The sequence below is a fragment of the Aythya ferina genome (assembly GCF_964211825.1).
Source record: "Aythya ferina genome assembly, chromosome: 17".
In the NCBI taxonomy this organism is placed as follows: domain Eukaryota; kingdom Metazoa; phylum Chordata; class Aves; order Anseriformes; family Anatidae; genus Aythya; species Aythya ferina.
Window position 1 is genome coordinate 8,876,421 of NC_140316.1, and position 23,872 is coordinate 8,900,292.

A 23,872-nucleotide genomic window follows, 5' to 3' on the forward strand; every position below is an offset into this window, starting at 1 on the left:
GTTTTGTCCTGCCTGCAATCTGGCTCCCTGACCTGGCAGTGTTTGTTTGTTCTTACTCAGAGTGTGAGCTTGCCTGCGAGGCGCCTAAATGAGAAACGTTTGAAACCCTCTTTTGAATTAGTCTTGAGAACGCTTCACCTCTTAAAGGAGGTCCTGTTTGTGGATCTTGTTATCCATTTTGCAATTATAGCGATTCTTCTTGGATGGAAAGGTATTCATTCAGAAAGAAAAGTGTGTGTGTGTACCTGAGTGTCCCAGCTGGGGAAAAATGTTCTCATTTGACGTTTTCCAAGAGCCAGCAAGCTTCCTGTGAGTGGCTTCCCTTGCTTAAACCCTCGGCTCAAGACAGGAGAAGCAGCTGGATGCTTCTTCACGAAAAAACCTTTTCTAAATTCTCCCCGAGCTAAGTTTTGTCCTAGAATTAAAAATAGCAACAGCGCGGCTGTTCAAAATCAGTTGAAGGCAAACTGTTAAGATGGTGTATCTGACCTTTTAACATTAATTAAGCTCTCTCTTTAAGAGGAAATGATAAATCAGCATAGAGACCTGTTAATTTTTCATGGAGTCTGTCTCTCTGCTCCCTTCCTTTGCTGCCAGGGCTCCCAAGCATGTTTTCTCGCAGGCATTCGTCGAGGCCCAGATAAGGAGGAGCGACTGTCAGCCAGGTGCCCCAGAGCTTATCTGTGTGTTTTTCTGTTCTGTCCTGGAGAACTTTAATCAAAGAGAGCTGCAAACGTATGGAAGTGGTTGCAAATAGATGAGGTGCAGTGTTTGCGCTGGGATGTTGGCTGAAGATTCCTCCTGCCTTTGTAAACTCCTTCAGGGCTCTTCCTCCTTTTGGAAAACCTCAAGGGTTCCTGAAGCGGGGGCTGGTGGATATTAACGAGTTCATTACTGAAATGTGCTGACAAACGGAAGGGGATGCCCCACGAGTGTGGAGTTCATTCCTCAATAAACAAATGAATGTTAAGCTGTGAGGTGGGAATAGCCCGCTGGGAATTGCAGCCAGTCCTTATAAAAGTCTGTTCTTTGGGTGGAAAACTCAGGTACAGAGCTGACAGTCACTAGTGCTCTTCTCCTTATTATTCCTATTGCTCTAGGAAGGAGAAAACAACGACAAGTTCTTCACTCACCCCAAAAATGCCAAAGCACTTGCTGCCTACCTCTTTGCACACAATCACCTTTTCTACCTGATGGAGCTGAGCACGGCACTGCTGCTCCTGTTGCTGTCTCTGTGCGAGGCGCCAGCTGTTCCTATGCTCCGCCTTGGCATCTTCGTAAGTACTTGGGGGCATAATGAAGAAGTTTGCTTGTCTTGCAGGGGTGGGTAAGAGGAAAAAGGTTAGACATAAAGGAAGGAGGTAGCAGATGGGAAAAAACCCATCTGGCTTGTTCTCTAAATTGGCTGAGAGCAGATATGCCAGCCAGCAAAACATCCTTTTTGTTGTGTTTGTTTTTTGTTTTTTTTTTTTTTTAACCTGATGTGCATAGACCAACTGTGAAAGCGACACAGTTACATTATCTAGCCTGTGCAGATCTTAAATTTTGTAACTGTGGATAAAAGTGTGGCTTTTCCTTTTTCTTGAGGTAGCTCCGAAGTCTGTGTGCTTTCACAGGGTGGTTTTACTGTCCTTGTGTTGGTGCTGTTATCCCAGGGGTGTCGCTGCTCCCTAGAACACACCTGGCCCAAGCTGAGAACCAGTTTGCTAAACCTTGTGTCCCGTCCTCCTGATGTCTTGAGCACTTTTCTTGTAATGTATTTAAGTGAGGTGAAGTTTTATCTGTACCCACATTTTGTCAGGGTTAGACAAGCGATGCACAAACAGTTTTGTGTCCTGTTGTTGGTCCCCAGCCAGCAGGTGCCACTGTCAGGCATAGCGCCAGGAGCTGTTGCTGCTGGTGGGAGAACCTCCACCTGCTTTTGGAGCTGGGAGTGGCACCCTAAGAGCATGCCAGGGTGCAGAAGAGTTTGTGACAGCCTTTGGGTTAAAGTGTTCCTCAAAATGAGTCAGAGCTCCTTAAATGCATTGGGGTTTTGAGCTATGACTAATGCTGAGGTTGTAAGAAAATGGCATCTTCATAGTCCAGTTCTGCATCTTCCAACAGAGAAGGGGTCCATCAGCACTGCCAGAAGTTGCTGTTCTGTTCCTGAGCTTGATCAGGACTCTCTCTGTGGTTGTCCAGAACTTCTGTGTCAAGAGAAAACTCTTCTCCATGTAAATTCAGTCTGCCAAGCAGATCTTCTTCCTACATTTCACCAAAAATAAAAATATGCAGTCCCAAACTTCTAAAAAGCATTTCTGCTTGAGTTGCTAGTGTCTTGCACTTTTGTTTTAAATACATGAATATATTTTTTATGTTTTTCAAGTCCAAAAGCTGTGTGGTTTTCTAGGAAATGCTGGGCTGATGCTGACTAGAGGAATATTTGACTGGCTTTAACAGAAGTACAAAGCAATAAACATACAGACTTTGAAAGCAGAGCACTGTGCTGGCTTTAAGAGTGTCTTTGGGTTTATCCCATGTGCTCTGAGTTTGACAACAGTCTGATGCTAGAAAAAAGGGGTGGAAGCGTGGCCTCTGATGTGCCTGTAGCCAGAAGCCCAGGTTTAAGGTTTGTTCCCTAACAGGTCCACGCAACCCTGGAGCTGTTTGCGTTGATGGTGGTGGTCTTTGAGCTCTCCATGAAGATGAGGTGGCTGGGCTTCCACACCTTCATTAGGCACAAGAGGACGATGGTGAAGGTAAGCTGTCCCTCTGGTTGTTGTCGTTTTTTCCTTCAGCACCTCTGAGAACCAAAGAACCGCAGTAACTGCTGGCCTTCCTGTAGCAGCATCGCTCAGCCACGTGTCCCAAAGCCAAATAATTCGTGTGAGGTTCCTAAGCAATGGGAGATGCAAATAAATGGGTGGTCGGTGAGAGCTTTGCCTTTCCCAAAGGAGACTGCAGCTGTGCCTCTTATTAACCTTTTTTTTTTTTTTTTTCTTGCAGACTTGCGTGCTGTTTGTGCAGTTCATCGAGGCCATCGTGGTGCTGGTGCGCCAAACCTCGCATGTCCGCATAACGAGGGCTCTGCGCTGCATCTTCCTGGTGGACTGCCGCTACTGTGGCGCCGTGAGGAGGTGAGCGGTCAGCTGGCTGGGTCTTCTGCTGCCACGCCTAGCAATAGGTGGAGGAAAAGCATGCTGTTGGGTTTGTTTTTTTTTTTTTTTCCTCTTCCCACCTGGAAGAGAAAATACGCAAGTTTTGGTTTATCCATGTTTTCTCTTTTTTTTCCTCATTTTTTTTTTCCCTCCTTTTTCAGAAACCTGCGACAGATCTTCCAGTCCCTCCCACCGTTTATTGACATTCTTCTCCTCCTGCTTTTCTTCATGGTGATCTTTGCCATCCTGGGTGAGTTGTGTGTACAGAAGTATGTATCTATGATGCTCACAACCAGTTCTCCAAAAGCAGCACAGACGTGAATGATGAATATAAACCTGGTCAGATTCAGAGCCAGGACCTTCCACTTCACCCATAATCACTAGGAAGGCAAACTTAAATAGAGGTAAAACATCTAGAAGATGGCTGTTTGATTCTGTAGCAAAGGTCCTTTTGACTTCTTCCAGAAGTTCATGGTGTGTGTGCTGGAGGTGTCCAAGTTCTGTTTCCATCATCTCCTCCTCAGCCCAGTAAGTTTAGTCTAAACTCTCGAGTGAATGTCTGCAGCATACCTGCTACCATCCTATCCCCAAAAAGCTTGTTTTCCAGAAGGATCGGTGAAATGCCAATGAGACAAATTAGCAATTGTGTATGGAAAAGGCCTTACAGATTCTCTCTTCGTGGTGCTTTGTGGTTGTTGGTGTGACTTTGCTCTTTGAGAACAGAGACCAGTCACTGCTGCTTGAAATTGAAACAGACTTCTTGTTCTTTTCCACATCATCTCACCTCTCCTCTCCGTTTTCTTCTAGGTTTTTACTTGTTTTCTCCTAACCACTCAGATCCGGTAAGCATCTCTCACCTGGAACTGAAGCTTGAGTCCCAGTTTGACCAGCTCAGAACCAAGTATTACTGTGCAGACGTGGCTTATTTCCATGTGGTGGCCTGGGGGGGCAGACATTAGCTGGTGCTGGCAATGGAAAAAGTGCAGGGGCCGTGGCTGACGAGGCAGTTGGCAGAGTTACCCTGGGTCAACACCTGCTGGCAGGGAAGGCAGCGCATGGGACTTCTTCAGAGAGAGGAAGTCCCACAGGGAACTCTCAGGTCGTCCTTCCTTGTTCTTGCTGTCTGAATTCAGGCGGGTGGGCCACCTGCTGCCATCCCCAGGGGAGGGAGTTCTTTGGGTGGGAGCTTGGCCGTTCCACACAGTGGCTGTCCAAGTCCAGCAGCCAAGTTCCTTGCGTTATGAATCTGTAACTTCCTGGGAATATGACGGCAAAAATGTTTAGGTTAGCTTTCAATTGATTTAACTCTTCACATGCCATCTCTCAGAGACCTTTAAAAAAGACCAGTGCTAAAGAACCCTTTTTCGTATGAGGCATCAGGGAACAGTAGAAGTGCCTGTATTCAAGTGATGTTGTTTTCATTTGGTTTATTTTTTGGACAAAATGTCACTATGAAATTCTGCTTGCATTTTTGTCATGTTATTTTATTTTTTTTCCTTTTCTTTCAGTACTTCAGTACCTTAGAGAACAGCCTCGTGAATCTCTTTGTACTTCTGACCACTTCAAAGTAAGTTCTGACCTAGAAAAGGATATCTGTCCCTCTGTCCCAGAAGAAATCTAGCAGAGTCCAGACTTTCTCTGCAGAAATGGTCTGTCTCCAGCTGTGACTCCTTTCCCCTGCATGAGAGAGGTTTCCTGGGTTAGCCTGCCTGGGAACAACTGGTACTTCATTTAGTTTTAGGCTTCTGTGACCTCAGATGTGGAGTTATCTCTAAGCCACTCGAACACTTCATCACTGCGAGGGCAATAAGGGGGAGACAGCTTTATTAGGCCTGGGTCCGAAGAAGGAAAGTTTGTTTGTGCTTCTTTGTCAGCTGACAGTTTGCTGTTGTGAAGTAACTTCCTATTCCTCTGCTTCACTTCCACTATCTAGGAGAGGGGGGATAATGACAGTGGGTAAATATTGATCTGCTGTCTGGGAGAGCTCTGGGGATTAGGAAATTAGCAAAGGATGGAATAAATCTCAGGGTGTCATGCTGTAGTACTTCTACACCAGGGCTATACTTCTGTCATTGTTACAAGCACAATCCCTAGCCATGTTACAAATCCCCTTGGCCCGTTCAATTTTTGGGATGTGCAGGAAATATTTTTTTCTTTTTTTCCTTTTGTCATGCCTCAGTGTTCTTGCTGCTCATTGCTGGTGTCATGAGAAGCCACAGGTTTTGCAGAAATGTGTAGGTCCGTGGATCTGGGTGCACACATCTGAGTCTTGTGCTTTTGCCTACGTAGTGGGAAGTGTAGCATGGCCTATTGGGGCGCTTAAATTTGTGTCTTTCGGATGCAGTTTCCCTGATGTGATGATGCCATCTTATGCCCGGAACCCGTGGTCCTGTGTCTTCTTCATAGTGTACCTCTCCATTGAGCTGTACTTCATCATGAACTTGGTGAGTGCCCCGTTGAAGCGCTTGACTTCCCTCTGCCTGGATTTGGAGTTCATTGCTCAAGTCTTCCCCGTACCCAAGGGTGCTCTATAATAACCTGAGACCCCTTGGCAGAATAATTCTAGAAATGGCAGCTCTGCTGCAGATAGGAGTCTAACGTTTGACCACAAGGAAGTGAACTAAATCATAGAAAACAGAATGATATTATCATCTTTCAGCCTCTCTCACATTAATATCGTGCTTGGAGTGACATACTTGGTTGCACAAAATTTACTGTCCTTTTCTGTCTTAATTATTTATCGTAAAATGGCATTTTATTATCTGGGCTTGCCTGAAATCCTTTGTAAATCAGTTCGAAAGGGAATGGAATTGCTAAGGATGGCAGGACTTGAAGAGTGCTGATATCTGCAGCGTGAGAGTGCGGCTGCTGTGCTCGCTCTGCTTCGTTCAGCATCCAGAGCAGAGCTGAAACCAGCTCAGGGGAGGATGTGGGCTGTGAAAAATGGGTTGTTGAAGGACTTGGGGGATTCTGCATCCCAAGGTGAGTGATTTGGTGCTTGTAATGGGCTGGGATTTCACTACTGTTGTGCTAGATGGAGGGATAGTTCTGATACATTTGCCAAAGCTCCCATGGGTGGATGAGTCCAAACAGCAGCCTTCAAAACCCCCTTCCCAAAGAGATTGGGGCATTTTTAGCAACGTTTTGATGCTGTTTTCTGTTAGTATATGTGGGATTTAGCCTTACCTTTGAAAGCAACTAGTAAGCGTTAGGAAACCAGAAATATCTGGGCCTCTTCCAAACAAAGAAGTGGATCAGTGTGTGCAGTGTGCTTCCTGATTTTTTTTTTTTTTTTTTTTTTTGTCCTTTTGGTCCATGAGCCATCACTACCTCTATCCTGCTTCATCAGGAAGATTGCTCCTGCAGCAGTGCCTCTCCTTGCCTCTCTAGACTGGATATTCCTGCCTGTTTCAGAAACTTTTGATCCATATTCTGTGCAGCTACCTGAGCCAAACTCGAGTGTCTCATCTCTCCTTCCCGCAGCTTCTTGCCGTTGTGTTCGACACGTTCAATGACATTGAGAAGAGGAAGTTTAAGTCTTTGCTGCTGCACAAGCGCACGGCCATACAGCACGCCTACCGCTTGCTCATCACCAAACAGGTACAGCGCCCTGCGGGGACTCTCAGAACCTCCCAGGGGGTGCTGGGATGGAGGTCAGATCACAATCACCAAGGGCTACCTTTTTTTTTTATTTGTCCAACTAGTTTTTAATCTCTTTCTGGAGAAAAAAAGTAGCCTGAATTTCAGCCCCAATGTGAGACCATGGAAGTGCCTTGATAAAATGAAGAAAGCTTGTCCTGGAGTGCACGTGGTCATTGATTTCTCCTTAGTTTCCACCCTCAAGCGTGGGTCACTCGAGGACTGGCTTCTTGAACACCAATAGTTAGAGGAGGGGCGGGTTATGCATGTGAAGAGACGGTTCAGTTGCCAGATACTGCGTGAACAAATGGTGGAGACAGAATTCACCTACAGTGCTTTAAGGGACAAAGCACTGGGGGACAGCATTGATTTCTTGGTTAACTTATGGAGCAAGAAGAGAAATAAGGCCCAAGAATAACTAACTTTCCTTTAGTAAATTGGTTCATGTTTAGGGCACGTTTGCTATATTAGCACTTTCTGAGGAAGAGCTTATAGTCTGAAAATCATGCCAGTAACAGGGCCAGTTAGAATATCTGCTGTTCTCTCAAAGACAGTAGTTGAACTCTGCTTGGGATGTCTGGCTGGACAGTTTTTACGGGGTGGGGCAGCACAGAACAGCTCTGCATTTGTTGGAGGGTCAGATTTGCCAGGAGAGCTTTCTGATCTCTGTGTTCTGGGATAAATGCAGTATTTTAAAGTACTGGTTTAGGGTACTTTTCAGGCTTGTTTAAAATAGCATCTTATGGTCATGTAAAAATCCTGCTTAAAACAAATCCAGAGTGAGAAATGAACATATAAGTGTGTACATGTTTCTGTCTGATGTCCCTGTTCATGACATTTCCTTGTTTTCTAGAGGCCATCTGGAATTTCCTTCAAGCATTTTGAAGGGCTGTTGCGGTTTTACAAGCCTCGGATGTGCACCCGAGAGCGGTATCTTACGTTCAAAGCACTGAATCAAAGTAACACTCCTTTACTCAGGTAGGATGCTCTCGCTGCTGCGCCCTGAGCAGGGATGTTGCCTCACACTCTGAGGCTATCCCTCAGAGAGGATGGCTGAGTTCATGGAAGGAAACTGGTCTGGAGTGTGGGAATGGAGTTCTGTGCCTGAAAAGATTTGTGCTGGGGAATTGGGAAGCTTGGAGGGGTGGGTGCCCTGAGAATTGAGGGTTTTTCTGCAGAGGTGATGGCGTTCCTGCATGCCCTCTTGTGGATACAGTGCTCTGCTGGCAGTCGCCAGGCATCCTCTGCTTCCCACTTTCCCTGCCAGAACAGAGGAGTGGGAAATTGAGGAGCAGCATTAGAGCCTGCAAGGAGCATTTCTTCACACAGCGCAGCCTCGCAGCTTAACAAGTTTTTGTTATTCCAGCAGCTGGCTGTGTCCCCTAGGGTTTTGTTAATTAAAATCTGGTTCTGCTGGTGCTTTCAGGACTGTCATCCTCTGCGTTATGAGGCAGAGAATTACCATTCTGGTGGGTGGGTGCAGCTAACTTGAGCCAGCATGGAAGTAGAGGGAATTAGAGCAGGAGACCTGCTCCTTCTTTTAATTTGTTCTGGCCACAGAGCGAACGTTTCGCATGAAACTGGTGCTGCTGCTTCTCCTTCAAGTCAAGTGCCATGGAGACATACTGAAAATGGCACGAGGAGAAGGACTGAGCTCTTAAATTTAGGCACCTAACGGCGCTGGTAAGAGCCTGAGAATTCCACCATCCGTGCTTTCAGACACCTAAAAGCACGCAGCTCTGGTTACTGTCAGTCAGCAACCTCTGGCCACACCAAGAAGAGGTTGGTGTTGACTTACCAGCAGTGGCTGCAGCTCTAATAAGGAGTTAATAATTGCCAGGGACTTTCTGCTGATGATGCCTGGCAAGGACACTTAAGGATGTAATCAGCTCCAAGGCTCTGATCAGATGTTTCTTTCTGTTTTGCAGTCTAAAGGATTTTTACAATTTCTATGAAGTTGTTGGCTTAAAATGGAAGGTGAGTGTTAATTGGGTGGAGAACAGGGGAAGTGTGTCAGGGAGGGGGAGCAGAGGAGGCCAGTGATCAAAGAGAAGGTGGGTAAGAAATAAAGGCAGTCTAAAAGAAGGTGATGGGAATAAGGTGGGTCTCAACTGCTGTACTTTCAGGGTTTGACTTTGTTATAAATGACTTTTGATTGTGGCTGTTCTGCTTCCAGGCAAAACGAAATCGCGAGCACTGGTTTGATGACCTTCCCCGGACAGCTTTCCTTATTTTTAAAGGTACTGGCTGGGGTTTAATGACAGCACACATTCAACTAGTAAGAAGAGCTTTTCTCTGTAAAGACAGAGCTCTCTGAAGGGACTTCTTATGTACCTGTGCTGAAATGTCCAAGGTAAACAGCTTGAGGGGAGGCCCACTAACCAACTCTGTGTATTCAGAGCCTCCAAGGGAGGTTTCTTTACATACTCCCTGTGCTCTGACCCAAACCCCAGCTTCCTCAGAGTGAGACACCTCTTAGCAGTAGCTCTGTGGTGAACCAGACCCTGAGGTCAGGGAGGGCTGTACTCCTTTTTCAGCCCTGAGGCTAGCTGTGATGTACGAGCCCTGAATCTAGCAGGGTTTGTGACGGTGCAGTGGGATTTGTTTGCCAAGAAACCACTGGGCTTCCTGGTCCCAACATGGAATTGCAGTGCTTGTACAGATCAAGTGCAGCTGCTAAGGAAGGGGAAGGAGATGTGCAACAGCCATCAGTGCCATCTGCCTTGCAAATGTGACATCTCCCGTGTCCCAAGTTACCTGACTGAACGTAGGCACTCAGAAATAAGAACACCAACACCAAAATCATGGGTGTGCTGGTGGGAAGCAGTTAGCAGCATCCTGATCCACACGCACAGCTGCCGTAGGAGCCCTGTGGATCTCTGCTAATGCACTCAGCTCTCCTCGGCAGCATGTGTTGTTTCAAACGTGGGCAGTGCTTCGTCAGCTGTTCTTACCTCTGTCTGCATCACAGAACTAGTGCATAGAGGCAGGGGGAGGCATCTAGATGGTTAAGGATAGCGAGTTCGCTGCCACTAAAAATCTAAACCAAATTTCACCTTGGTCCCAAGAAGCGAAAGTTTCTGATCTACAGATCTGCTTAGCTTCTGTGCTGAGCACTGATGTGAAAAACATCTCAAGGAGAAGACAGAGGAAGCTGTGCGTGAGGCACAGAGGACTGCATTAACATGCATTTTGCTGTACTTTCCTTTGTGCAGGCATCAACATCCTTGTGAATTCCCGCGTGTTCCAGTACACCATGTGTAAGTAGCAGCAACAAGCCCTCTCTCTGCCACGCTCCCTCAATGTCGTGCCAGGGGCACTGTCTGTGCTCGGCCCTCCAAGGACTCAGCATGGTGGGGTCTGGTCTTTGGTCTGAGCTGTGGTTCCTCTGCAAAATCTGGAATTTGGGTGGAGAGGGAGGGAAAACATGCTCACACCGACTGCTGCTGTGTTGAGTCTCCTGCAGAGGCTGCTTTATAACCTACTTGTGGGCTGGCTGCGTAGGGATCAGCTCACTGCGTTGGGATACGTTGGCGGTTAGCTTTCACAAGCCTTGAGGTTTTTATCTTGCAGCCGAAGGGTGCTGGATAAGGAACTGCCTTGCCAGGCAGCCTTCTTGTTCTGCTGGCACTTGAGGAGGTGCGAGCATTGTTGCTGCTGGAGGGATTGCTTGGCAACTGCTCTGCCTGGGAGAATTTCTTCTCTCTCTCAAGGAGGAGGAGGAGTGCTTACTTGTGGTGCTCCTTGTTATGTTCTACACGGTCTCTTCCTACTCAGTAATTTGGAGTAATTTGAACATTGGAGGAGACAGATTTTTATAAATTAGGGTGCTAAACTAGGGAGAAGGGAAGAGATGAGGACATCTGAATGAAAGGATAAATCCCGCATCTTCAGCTCCTGAGATCTGAACACCGGGGAGCAGTTACAGATCCAAGCTGACGGGGGCTTTGCACTGTTGGGGACCTAGTGGTTCTCAAGATCTTGTTCCAGAACTAGGATGAAGCTGAAGTATTTTGCCACATTATTACTTGTGTGTAAAATAATTCTTGGTGAACAAATGATTGAGCGTGAACCTGGTCATTGTTTTAGTTTTGTTTGCTTTAGAAGACAGCAGTGCTGCAGTTGTTTGACAGCCTGGGAAAAGCCTGAGTGGAAGGTTGTGACTCTTCCAAGTTACAAATTCAACTCGGTAGCTGAGTTGGAAATGTTGACCCTGCCACTCATCGATTTTCACTTTGTTTTCCAGATACTGTGGTGGCTGTGAATGGAATTTGGATTCTTGTCGAAACCTTCATGCTGCAAGGTAGGAAATGTTGCAGCTTGCTGTCTTGACTATGCTGCTGGGTGACTGAATGAAGGGGAGGCCAGAAGTTGTTCTCGTGTCTTGCAGGAGGGAATTTCTTCTCCAGAAACGTCCCATGGAGCTACATAGTCTTCCTCACAAGTAAGTAGGTGCCACCCAACAGAAATATCTCACTTCGTAATGAGTTGGGAAGGGAATAGGCAGCTCTGTTGCCAGAAGATTGTGCAGTTTGAAGTAAAAACAGGCGTACAGACTCCATCTAGAATGATCCTGTGCCTGGCAGGGTTTGTCAGCATACACACAGACCCACATGAGTGCTGCACTGCTCTACAGCTCCCTGAGCTGCTGCAGCCGTGGTGCCTCCCTGCCATTGTGGTATTGTTGGCTTTGTTTAGGTTTTTTAACCTGCATGCTCACAGAGCGCTGCCAGGACAGAGAGGGTGTTAGATGGCTCCTCTTTGAAAGGATTTGTCCCTGCAGGTCAGGCCTAGGCTAAGGGATGGAGGTTGGATTTGTTCCCCTGAGATAAAGGAAATACCTAGTCAGGCCTGAATTTATTACACAGCTCTCTGGCCTCTTGTATGGGAGCTTGTGCCTGAACATTTACAGCTTGTTAGCCAAGTAACTGCTTTGTCGGCTGCCCTGAAGAGAAATCACCACGAATACAGGAAAACATGTTGGTTTGGAGGGAAAATGTTGCTTTTGGCATCTGACCAAGAATAAGGTCCTGTACTCAAAGGACCATGTATCTTATGCAGAGGGCGAGCCTTTGCATAAGTCCTCCTTGTGATGCTGCTAATTTCTGTTCGTGGCTCTCATCTCCTTTTACAGTTTACGGCGTGGAGCTGCTCCTGAAAACCACTGGGCTGGGGCCCGTCGAGTACCTGTCCTCAGGCTGGAATCTGTAAGTGTGCGCTGACACTCAGAGGCGATGAAAACTGGTGTGTTAGAGAGGCTGGCTGCTGAGATGAGTTCTTAGGCCTGAGGGTGAGGCTTCTGGGCTTGGCCTTGGGCATCCTGTCAGGCTGGAGTGGCCCCAAGTACCTCTTCTCTGCTGAAATATTAGTGATATATCATTTATATCATTTATTTTTTTTCTTTTCCAGCTTTGACTTCTCAGTGACCCTGTTTGCATTCCTGGGGCTTATGGCGCTGGCGTTTAACATGGAGCCGTTCTACTTCATCGTGGTCCTGCGACCTCTCCAGCTGCTGAGGTGAGACGGGGAGCACAGAGAGCAGGTTGGGGAAGAAACCAGGCAGGTTTGTTTGCCATCGGTCCAGCTGGGCACTGAGCTCCTTACCAGGAGGGGGCAAGGATTGCTCCGTGGGTACCTGACCATGGCACGACCAGGATTCGCGCAGGGTAAGGAGATTAGCCAGCGCTATCAAAACCCAAGATAAAAACTTGGGATGGGATATGAAACCCCGTGCTTTGGAGCTTAAGCTGATCTCTAATAGAGATCAAGGGATTTACCAGGGACAGATTATCCTATGTCTGCCTTCGTGGGGTTCTTACACCTCCTCTAAATTGTCTGATGCTGTTCAGAGAAAAGCTCTTCTGTCGGGGTGAGGCGGTCTCAGCCAGCTTAATAATTTCTCTTGAATTACCAGAAATTACAGTTTTCAAAGGGTAGTGTTTTCTAGGGTGAAGCACAACCCTGCTCAGTTGTATCTCACCCTTTAAGCAAGGCTGGGGCCCGTAACCTCTCTGCAGCTCAGTGAGATGGGTCTGATTAACCCTCTCGTTTTGAGGCTGTTACGGAGATACATTCCCCTTGACAGAAGGATCTGAGAGCCGTGGAAGGCATTTGAGAAGCAAAATATTGTTTCATTAAAGGCGAGCTAATGTAGTTTAGCTCTTCAGTGAGGATTTAAAGAACACTTCATGACACTTGAAGGCGGGGGGGTGGGAGGGTGGAAATGCTTTGGCAGGGGAGCAACAGAAAACCTGTGTTTGGCAACTGTGCTGCTCTGTGAAGGCCGAGGGGTTTGCCAAATCTGAAATTAGCAGGCACAATGTGTGTTTTCTTTCATCAATTTTTACTGGGTCGTGAGGTAAACACAGAAAAGCTTGTGTCTAGGGAAAAGAGTGATGAATCCTTACCCTGTGCATAGGACTAGTTTGGGCTCTTACAACTTTTTTTTATATATATATTAAAAAAAAAAAAAAGCTATTTATGCTTCATGCTGTGTAAGCAGATGTGGGCCTTTCCTTAAGATTCCTTAATCCTGTAAGCACTTACTTGGCTGTGCCATAAACATCCAGATGAAGCAACAGGACGTTGTCAGATGAACAGAGACCACTTGAACCAGTGCAGATTGTGTGGGTTTAGTGTCAGGAAACCTTCCCTGATCATTAACCTGGGAGATGCAGAGAACTGTGATGCTCTTTTTAACTATTTCTGACAGCTTTCAGTGCGTAGGTTAACTTCTCTGGCTTCTCCTTTCAGGCTCTTTAAATTGAAGAAACGCTACAGGAATGTCCTGGACACCATGTTTGAGTTGTTCCCCAGGATGGCCAGGTACTGACTTAATCTCTTTGGACAGCAGCAGGGGGAGAGAGGGGCAAAGGTTAAGTGTCTAGGGCTGGGATCAGGACACGGACCCGCCAAACCTTCCAAAGGTTTTGTCCTCAGACCTGTCGATAGATTGTTGCTTGATGCGCTGCTGAGGTTGCAGTGTGCTGGTAATCTTCCCATTTTTTGGAGCAGCAAGAAACCCTTCTGGGATGCCTTTTTTTTTATGTTAGGAGAACGACTAAGAGTTGGTGTTGTTTAATTTTTCCTCCCCCAGCTTTTGGTGAGAGGGGAGACCTGTGTGGGAGGAACATTGGCACAAATATGCCCAGCCCCAGCTGTCTCACTGTCTTTAGTACAGCCGCTCTAGAGCATCATTGTTAAATGGTAGGGCATTGGGAGGAGCTCGGTGGTCGAGTGATAGCTAGAGAGCCTTGTTCTTGGTGCTGTCCCTGCATCCAAGGATGTGGAGAGGGCAGAACAGTTTGTTGTGGTTTGGTTTTTGTTAGAAAAACTGTGGAGAGAAGTTTGCTTAGCAGAACATAAACTGGGAGAGAATCCAGGCTGTTCTCTAGTTTCTTAAAACTTCTCTCTCTTCAGTGAGTGGCAAGCTCCTTGTCCAAGGACTTGAATGAAAGCACAAAGAACTGCAGGGCAGTGCTGGCAGAGAGGGTGGTCTGGGGTTTTCAGTGCTCTTAGAAATCCTTCCAGAGCAGCTAGCCTGTGACTTTGTTTTGCCTCCCTCAGTACTGTGCTACTGAAGAGTTGCTTTCTGTGTTTTTTTGCCTCTAGCCTCGGTTTAACCCTGCTGATCTTCTACTACTGCTTCGCCATCGTTGGCATGGAATTCTTTGCTGGTGTGGTCTACCCAAACTGCTGCAAGTGAGTACTGCAAATCCATCCCCCCTGCAGTGGGTTTGGTGCAGAGCCAGTAGCAGTGCCTCTGGCAGTTATATCTCCAGCTGAAGAAGGGGCTAGAGAATGGGTCTGAATGGGGCTCTGTAGCCAAAGCAACACAGCGGGAAAATTTAGGGGAGATGCTTCACTTCTCTAGGTAAGATTGGATGAAATTACTTTCATGCTGCACTTGGAAAGGGAGAGATTTCTGCGGAAGATTTGGCTGCTTTTTGAGATCTGTAGTTCACCTCAGGTGGCTGTGCTGGTAGAATTTTTTCCTGGTATTGTAGCTGGGAACTCCTGTAAACATCTGCTCTAGAGCAAAATTGAGATTTTCATCTACGTGACCCCAGAGTTGCTGTGCCAGATGTAACATATTTAGGCCTCGCTTTCTACAAGATAAATTTGCCTAGTCTTGGAAGCTGAGCTGTCCTGTGCCCTTTGCATCTTAAATGATGGCAGACCACTTGGAAATACCAGGCTTTAAGGCTGTGAGCCAAGGAGTCTAAGACATTCAGTTTCTCTGGTCTAATGTTTCTTGAATTATTACCCAGACACCCTGGGCTTGTGCTGAGCTGTGCAGGAGAGAGGCTAGCTCTCAAAGACAGAGGCAAGTGTTAGCCAAGAGTTGGAAACTGCCACCCAATTCAACACCTTCTAAGTGTTTTGGTATTTATTATCCTGAGATTTTTTTTCCATCTTCTCTTCTCATTCTTTGCCCTGGTCTCCCCAACCAGCACAAGCACTGTTGCAGATTCCTACCGCTGGGTGAACCACACAGTTGGCAACAAGACGGTTGTGGAAGAAGGCTATTACTATCTCAACAACTTCGACAACATTCTGAACAGCTTTGGTAAGGGCAGCTTTGTCCATAGCAAAGCCTATTCCTTAGCGCATCTGTGTCCCTGCAGAGCTGGGTGGCAGGACTGCAGTGCCTGGAACACTGTAAGAGAGACGTCCTAGTGCACCTCAGGCACTCAGTATCCTGCTCTTCCCTTTTGGACAATATCAGCTGAGTCATTGTGTCTTGGCTTTATTGCAAAGCAAGCAGCCATCTCTAAAAAGCCACGTGAAGCAAGCAAATCTGTTTTGACTGGTAATCAGACCGGGCTTCCAGAGATGTTTAAGGAGGTCTTTAGGTTACTGTTCTTCTAAAGAGCCAGCAGTAATGCTAATACATTTCTTGAAATTCACTGGTGGAGATTGATTTGAATATGGTTACTCTTCATGACTTTTCTTAACGCATGAGTAGAGGTGCTCGTCTCCTGGGGATTTCAGAGGTCTCCATGCTCTGTTGTGGAAAGGGTTAGGTCTGTTTCTGATTCTTAAGAAACAAATAAAGCCACGCTCCTGGTTCTGTGGGTCTAACCCCCTTTGTTGTAAGTGGGAAGATGCCAAAGTGATTGCAGTGATGAGGGCCTGCATTCTGCATCTGGATTTGCTGCCTGTAGTGGAACTTGGCGTCTTGCCTCTGTTTTTGTCTGTCAAATACCTTGTCTAAAGATTCATTCTAAAACAAGCGAGGTTGGATAAAGCAATTGTCTTTATTTTTTTCTCCCTCGTCTGCAGTGACCCTGTTTGAGCTGACGGTTGTCAATGACTGGTACATCATCATGGTAAGTAAACCTCAGCTCCCTTGCCTGCGCAAGCAGCACAGGCTCTTGCCAGATGAGGTAGATCTTTTCATTCTATCACTGCTTTCTTCCCCTGGCATCTGGAGAGGGCAGGGTTAGTCACTTGCTGTTGTTAGGCGTTTGTTGCTCTTGATCACGGGGTGATATTTGACCTCTGTGACATGCTACCAGGCATGTTTTCTCGTCGAACTTGACCAGCCTTCAGGCCGGGTTTCACAACCTGGACAAATGAAGTCATGCTGTACTCCAGCTTATCGCCCTGCTGTCCAGGCTGTGTTCTCTTAGCAGCAGTGGTTTGTTCAGCCAGGGGCCTTAAATGCTCTGTGTGTTTGCATGTAGGACCCTAGCTTTTTGCCTTCAGGGGCAGGTTAGCTGCAAGAACCAGCTGGAGCACTGAGCATTGTGCAGGCAGTCCCTGGGGTTAGCATGAATATGAGGTGGATAGTATTGATGCTGCTTTTTGTTGGTTAGCCAGCATTCTTCTTGTGTGCACTAGTGACTCTTTCCCCTGTCTCCTCTAGGAAGGGGTGACGTCTCAAACCACTCACTGGAGCCGCCTTTACTTCATGATCTTCTACATTGTGACCATGGTAGGTGTCTGGAGATGCTTTGTATGTGAAATTGGGGAGATGGGGAAGGGAGACAGCTTTCCATCTGTTCCAGAGGGAGCTTTTGTCCCTAAATGCAGACAGCTTTGCTTCTCTACATAACGTCTTCCAAAAACATGTGAGCCTTCCTCACTTGCAGGAATTCGAATTTGGGGGCATTGACAAAACTGGTGCTGCACAAATCTGGGCCTCAGGGTAAGGGCTGGGGCAGCAGAGTCTTGTTCTGTCCCCTTTGTTGTTCACTGCCACCAGCTGACGTGCAGGTAGATGTGTGAGCTGGGACACGCGCATCGTCTCTTCCACAGAGGAGCTTGGAGCAGCAGGAGCTGAAGCACAACCCAAACGCTCAGCTTCCTGTTGAACTGGGGGGCCAGAACGCCCCAGCAGCAGCCTCCTGATCTCTTTCTCCTGTTGTCCTCTCCCAGGTGGTGATGACCATCATCGTGGCATTTATCCTGGAGGCTTTCGTCTTCCGCATGAACTACACGCGGAAGAACCAAGACTCAGAAGGTCAGAACCAAGGGCTGGCTGACCCACAGCGTGTTTCCTCTCTCTGACTTGGGAGATAATGAGATTGGATTGCATTTTTTTTTTATAGCCTGACTTCCTAAAATCATTCTTAGGCTTTTGTGTGATATCTCTGTCTGGCTTCCAGCTCTGCCCTCATTTCCCCCGCCCTGCCATGTATGGATACATACATACACATATATATATATAGTGTAGTTTGGGTGAACTTCAGCTATTTGAGCTGTTTCAAACAGACAGCAAGTCTGTGCACATTTTGTGGAAGAAACGTAGGAAACCTTACAGCAATAATATAGCAGAGCAAAATCTTCAGACCTTACAGGAAAGAAAGGTGATTTTTTTCTTCCTCCTTTTAATATCAATTTCACTCCCTTGCACTCACACACCCACACCAGGATGTCTCTCTTCAAGTGTTTCATCCAGCTCTTGGGCACCAAGAAAAAGGTGATTTAACAGCATTCCTTGCCGTGACACAGAGAAAAAGGACGCTGCCTATCCAGTCCTTTCCACATCTCCCAGTTGTACTTAGACTGCTGACCATGTGCTGGTTTTGGATGTGCCTTTTTGTGCCCTTTAAGAGCTGACTGTACTGGGCTCTCCATCCCATCACACCTCTCTGAGTCATCGTGTTTCCTCACTGTCCTTTGTCTCCTGAGCTGGGCGGCTGAAGCTGCCTGTAACTTCATGACCTGCTAATCTAGGTGCCATAAACACATTAATGTCTTACAGCCCTTCTCCCGCTGGTCCTTTAGGTGATCTACACCCAGACTTTTCTATTCAGTCTTTATGCAGGCTAATTTTAGTAATTCTTCACAGTTTTCTGCAGGGAGAAGCTACAGCTACTGCACTTTCATATATTTAATGCAGGGAATCTTCCCTGTAGAAAGACATGGTGGTGGCCCCAGCCACAGGAGTGGCTTTGATTCGCCCCTCGTCTTCCTTAGGTGCCAAAAGATCCAAATGTGTGGCACAGGCCAGTGTGAGCCAGGCATTGTTAGCTGCAGAACACTTTTCACTGCGATCCCTCCTGCTCCCATTCTGCATGGTGCAGTGAAAGGTGTTCGTTAGCACTTATCTCGAGCTGCGTTGGGCAGCTGAAGGCCAAAAGGCAGCAATTAGTGTGTGATTATTTGTTCTGCTAGTTAACTTGCAGGTGAGCAAAGAGGGACAAGACCTTAAGGCCCTGAGGAACCTGAGATTTTAAAAGCTGAGAGATGCCTGCTGGCCCTACACACCAGTTTTCTTCTTCCCTGCCCTGCTGGGGGACCAGGACATACGTGTTCCAGTACAGATAACTTTTCTTCCTGTTTCTTTTTCTTGCCTGTGCAGAAGACAATGGCATTGTGCTGGAGAAGGAGATCTCCAAGGAGGAAGTGGTTGGGATAATTGAGCTGTACAAGCGGAGTTCAGCCGCCCCCGAAACTTCTCAGCTGCAGAAAATCGTTTTGCAGATGGACAAGTATGGGGTAAGAGGAAACTCACTGCAGGTTCTTGGCTTCAGGGGAGGGAGGTGCACCAGGGTTGCGCATACCTTTTTGCTGTCTTCTAGAGGGAAACAGACTGGAAAAAGCGTATTTACTTTTCTCCAGGGAAGCCAGTGCCTTGTGATTCTCCTGCCCCTCTCTCCGTGCCATCACACACTTAGGCCCAGGCAGTCCTGAAGCATTATGCAGCAATATGTTCGTATCGATTCCAGAGAGCAGCTGTCCTTTTCTCTGCGGCACTGCTTACATTTTCATCCCAGAACAGGAAAAAAGAGCTGACCTGGCTTTCTGCTCTTGTCTCTGAGATCTGTTGGCTTGTGCATCTGGGAGGAGCTTAAACGATTGTTTTAATAATAGCCATTGTGTTCCTGCATCTGTGCTGCCAAGTGCAAGTGCTCCAGTCCCTTTGCGGGCCTTGATTTGCTTTGGTTGGCTTGGTGGTTAGAAGTTGAGCTCTTGTTTACGTGGGCAAAATTCAGAATAGTGGTGGTGATGATGGCTGTGGCAGTACTGATCAGAAGGAGTTTTGAAGATGATCAACCACAGGGGCATGTTGCCCTCAGCCTTGCAGTGGAGTACAGAATGGTGCCAGACCTGGGGTTGTTTTTCTCAGTGCTGTTCGGGTGACTCCTGTGGGCAGAAAGTAATTCAGAATTCAGCTCACTAGTCTTTTGCAGCTCTTTTTCTCTGCTAACAGTAGGAAGAGCCCAGAATAGCCCATGCTCACCAGCAGATAATAGGTGTCTGCAGAAGGGGTGCCTGAAGCTCAGGGGCTGCTCCTGTGAGCTGCCCGGTGACTGACGAACGTTGTCTTTGTTTTTCCTTCTTCCTTAGCAAATGTCAACCACGTTTTTGGGACGCAGATCCAGGACCAAGAGTGATTTGAGCATGAAGATGTATGAGGAGGAGATACAGGTATGTGGGGCTGAGTTGGACACAGCAGCAAGGCTCGTGGTTAGCAGAGCACTTCACACTGCCTGGAAGAACAAATCCTCAAATCCTCCTTTGAAACACAGGAGGCCTTCTCCCTCTGAGACCCAGGCACCTCCATGAAAGGAGTGGTAGCAGAAGATGAATTGTGCTTTAGAGTCATCAGATTTGGTGTTTGGAGGCTTTCTTAAAACCACAGAGTGTGTGAGAGCCTCCCTGGTGGGTTCAGGAACCCGGCTGTGCTGGTGTGCATCAGCAGAGTGGCTGCAACTGCGTGTGTGTGTGTGTGTGTAGGTGTGTGTGTAGGGGTGTGTGTGTGTGTGTAGGTGTGTGTGTAGGTGCTCCAGCTTGGCCAGGAGAACCCCCAGTCACTAAGGCAGCTGTGATCGCTGAGCCAGGAGCACATGCGTGGTGTTCCTGGGACTTGGCCGCCTTACACTCAGTTGTTAAGCCCCTGGAATGTGATTGTGTTTGAGCTTGGGTGTGTCCGTCAGACCGAGTGCTCTGCAAGTGCCTGTTTTTCAATAGCAGGCAAACAAAGATGGGAAACGCTTAAATCAGCTGATTCGCTGCATTGTTTGAGGCATTCCTGCCGCTGTTCTTCGAGGTTAGGAACTTTATGCCTTGAATTTGGCCGCTGTAGTGTGAGCAAGGCCTTGTGGTTTGGGGTCATGGACTAATACAGTGATTAGTACTGAAAGAATTAATCTCGTAACCACTCGAATCTGCCCAAGGGATAGAAGGGCAGCTAGGTTGGGGGTGAGTCTTCAGTCCCACTAACAAAAATAAACACATTACATGCCACACAGCTGGGTGGAAATCTACGTTGAAGCTCCTTGCCTGTCCTGTTTGGCCTCTAACAGGGGGATGTAACATCCTGTAGCACCCTGGGCGCGACTCCAAGCCCCAGACATCCCAGTGGTGTCAACATGAGAGTCCGGGATGTTAAGGAGGGACATCCTGAGCACGATGCTTCCTTGCTGGGGTTTGTCAGGCCTGGCAGCTCAGCTTGGCTGCTGCTGAGCCTTGCCCGGTGCTTCTTGCTTGGACCTTTGGTGTATCTGTCACAGCTGGGCCCCTCTGCTGGAGAAAATGATAGACAAAAAGCTGGAAGGAGCCCCCTCTGCCCGAGCAAATGCTGTGTCCTTGCAGATCGGGGGTGCTCTGGGGCAAAGACTGATCTCTGTCTTGATCTTGTCTTGCAGGAGTGGTATGAGGAGCACTCCAGGAAAGAGGAATCCCAGGCACCGTTGCAGGAGTCTGCGTCTGCTTCCACCAGCTCTCTGAAGCCCCTGAGCCTCCGGCAACGCTCCCAGACTGTCATTTAGGCCTAGCTAACGCGAGCTGCCTTCTATGCAATAACCTAGAGTATTACTTCACAGCGTATATATCGGGATGGTGTACATAGGTCTGTTCCACGTGCTGGTTGGCTTTAGGGTTCAAAGCTCTTCCCCTAAGCAGTGAACCCCTGAAAAAAAAACAGGGGGACTCTGCGTAAGACTGCTGCAACCAGAGTGAGCGTGGTGCCCGTGCTCGGCACAGAGCATCTCAGACAGAGCAGAGACTTCTCCCTCCGAGCTGCTTCCCAGGCTTGAGCCTGCTGTTTGTCTTGCCACTAACAGACCTGGGGGAGAGGGACGTGTAATCCATTAACAGGAGGAAATGCGCTTAAGCCACCTGCTTACTATTTAAAAGAGGGAAAAAACAACTTGCCCTTTTTGAAGGTCTGCTTCGCTTAAAGGGTACCGTTAACCTAGGAATAAAAGAAGGGGAGTGGATTATTTTTTTTTTCTTCTCCCCCACTTGTTATGCAAAGGAAGGGAGGGTGGTATGAAATTTCAGCACTTTTGGAGGTCGGGCTGCCTCTCCTCTACCTTTTAGCACCGCTAGATGCACTCCCAGTAGCAGATCCAGCTCTGCACATCGAATTTAGCTGTCCCTGAGCAGTCCCGTGGCAGCTGGAGCCAGAAGCGAGGGTCTGCAGCTCACTGAATTGTGTCTGGATTAGGGAGAGACAGGTCAGGTTAAGGAGAGGAGGGTCAGGTCTTGGGAAGCTCTCCGAAGAGCTTTCCTGCTCCCTTGGATTCTGGATGTGGAAGAAACATGAAAGATGTTTCTTCTCACCTGTCTGCTTCTCAGTGTGAGCTGCCAGGCCTGGTAGCTGAGGGAGGGGAAAGAAAAGGGCTCGCTTCCCAGCTCTGCCACGTTTATGCTGGGATTGTGGCAGGTAGCTTCATCCCTCGCGTTTCATTACCTGTGAAGTGGTGAGAACCTGTCTCTAAGTCCCTTTTTTTTTTTTTTTTTTTTTTTTTTTTTTTTTTTTTAAACCCCTAAGCACAGAAAGTGCTGAGGGTTAGAAGCTGGGAGGTTCCCTTAACTCTTGCTTTTTGACCTCTTCTCAGCTTCAGGTGAGGAGTAGACGGAGCTGGGGAGGCTTTCTGAAGGCTTCGATGCAGCTGGGGGTGGGAGATGTGTGCCCAGTCCCTGTGTGCCATGCGCCTGCTGTTTCCTTGCAGCCTCACCCTGTAGCACAGGACAGAAGGAGAGGACTGATCCCAGCAGGGCAGCCAGGGAGCATTTCCTGGGGAAGGACGAGACTTGGAAAAGCAGGCAAAGCGCTCTGTGCTCCTCGCTCCTGCCTGGATAAATGCCCTGGGTGCCTCGGGGCAGCTCCGCGTCCTTTCTGGGTACTTCAGGGTGCTTGGCTGTGAAACCACTTCTGAGCTGAACCGTGAAGGACCTTAAAGGGCTGCTTTCCAGACCGTAAATGTGACCACGAGTCAACGAGCAGCACAGCAGAGCAGGTTGCTCTGCGTGGAGTTGCAGCCTGGGAGATTTATCCAGATTAGAACTGGGGCTGTTGGAAACGTCTCTGGGTGTGGGGCAGGATGAACGAGCAGTGGGAAGGTCAGAAAACCACCTGGGGCTTTGTTTAAATTCCACATTACCCCTCAGTGATAGGTTTGGGGCATTTTCTGGGTTTGGGGCACTTGCTGGGTGTGAAAGGAGCTGCACCTTCAGGCTACGCCCTGCAGTAACGGGGTCTCGTGTCCCAGGGGTTGGGGCTCGGCTGCTGCTTCTCTGGTCTCGTGCTGAGATGCTGATCCACCCCCACCTTCACCGTATTATTATTTTTAAACTAAGGAGGGCCGCAGAAGTTTACTTCTTCCGCAGGACTTTGTCTGGAAGGACAAGAAGTTTGAGTACGGGGCATCCCCTTCTATTTATCCTCCTCTTCCCCCCCCTTCCCCACAGACTAACGACGGAGACAATCATTCGGTAGGGAACGAGGGAGGAAGCGCGGCAGGATTTTTGTACGCTGGCGTTTTGTTTATAAAGATGATTTTATGGACACGTCTGTAAAATGTTCTCTAGATTTTTCAAGCACACTAATAAAGAGCATCCTCAGCTTTGTAAAGGCAGCACCTTCCTTTCCTCCTTCCCCTTGGTTCAGGAGAGGGGCTCGGCTGTGGATTTCCACGCCGTTTGAAGAGGAGCTGTGCCCGCCCTCCCTCTCCAGCAGCAGCTGCTTACATGAGCATATTTCACATCCCTGCCCTGCAGCTCTGCCCTGAATTCCTCTTCCTGGACATTGCTCTCAGAGCTCAGCTCTCCCCCTGCCAGTTTTTCCCCTCTCTGTCACCGTACTGCTTTCATGCTCTTGTTTTGCTTTCTTTTTAATGCACCAGCTGAGGCCGGGAGGAGCTGCACAGGCTCCTGAAGCCCTCGCTCCTCTCCCTGCGTGGCTGCTGCCTCCTGTTTGGGCCGGAAAGCGGGGGTGGCTGCTGCGAGAGCTGCAGGCGCAGGGAGCCGTAATATTTGTGAAAGCACTCATCCAGCCAGAAAAAAAAAAGGAGAAACGAGCACAGCCCCAGCCCGGAAGGGAAGAGCAGCGGGCTGGGAGAGCCTCCAACCTGCCCCAACCCCAGGCTGCCGCTCGTGCTGCTTGCACAACCGCCCGTGTCCCCGCCGAGCAGAAGTGGGGTGATCCCTAACGGCCGGGGCCGCGGAACCGCTGCCTCCCCGAGCCCGTGGAGCTGCGTAAGAGCCGGCGGCTGCAGCCCCGTGCCTGCAGCTCCGTCACGAGCAGGCCCTCGGCAGCACGAGCAGCTGCATGTGACCGGCGTTGGGAAATGCAGCGTGGGTGCCCTGGAGGAAGCTGCACCCCCAGCCCCGCTCAGGGCCCCGAGCAGCCC

At 48.3% G+C, this 23,872-nt stretch overlaps 1 protein-coding gene across 3 annotated transcripts in view; it reads left to right on the forward strand.

Moving 5' to 3' along the window:
- The window catches only part of TPCN1 (two pore segment channel 1), a 40,379-nt gene extending 17,285 nt beyond the window's left edge, over positions 1-23,094 (forward strand). For all 3 annotated transcript variants that reach the window (XM_084538736.1, XM_084538737.1, XM_084538738.1), the window contains 25 exons: positions 1,101-1,277; positions 2,628-2,741; positions 2,989-3,119; positions 3,302-3,390; positions 3,948-3,982; positions 4,649-4,707; positions 5,485-5,584; positions 6,624-6,740; positions 7,633-7,757; positions 8,708-8,756; positions 8,956-9,019; positions 9,995-10,039; positions 11,026-11,082; positions 11,170-11,223; positions 11,914-11,986; positions 12,189-12,296; positions 13,533-13,604; positions 14,391-14,480; positions 15,233-15,348; positions 16,065-16,111; positions 16,651-16,719; positions 17,163-17,247; positions 18,592-18,728; positions 19,581-19,661; positions 20,882-23,094. In XM_084538736.1, the coding sequence (XP_084394862.1) occupies positions 1,101-1,277; positions 2,628-2,741; positions 2,989-3,119; positions 3,302-3,390; positions 3,948-3,982; positions 4,649-4,707; positions 5,485-5,584; positions 6,624-6,740; positions 7,633-7,757; positions 8,708-8,756; positions 8,956-9,019; positions 9,995-10,039; positions 11,026-11,082; positions 11,170-11,223; positions 11,914-11,986; positions 12,189-12,296; positions 13,533-13,604; positions 14,391-14,480; positions 15,233-15,348; positions 16,065-16,111; positions 16,651-16,719; positions 17,163-17,247; positions 18,592-18,728; positions 19,581-19,661; positions 20,882-21,004 (2,217 nt within the window). In that variant the 3' untranslated portion in view covers positions 21,005-23,094. The remainder of the gene's footprint in view (positions 1-1,100; positions 1,278-2,627; positions 2,742-2,988; positions 3,120-3,301; positions 3,391-3,947; positions 3,983-4,648; positions 4,708-5,484; positions 5,585-6,623; positions 6,741-7,632; positions 7,758-8,707; positions 8,757-8,955; positions 9,020-9,994; positions 10,040-11,025; positions 11,083-11,169; positions 11,224-11,913; positions 11,987-12,188; positions 12,297-13,532; positions 13,605-14,390; positions 14,481-15,232; positions 15,349-16,064; positions 16,112-16,650; positions 16,720-17,162; positions 17,248-18,591; positions 18,729-19,580; positions 19,662-20,881) is intronic.
- The last annotated feature ends 778 nt before the right edge of the window (positions 23,095-23,872 follow it).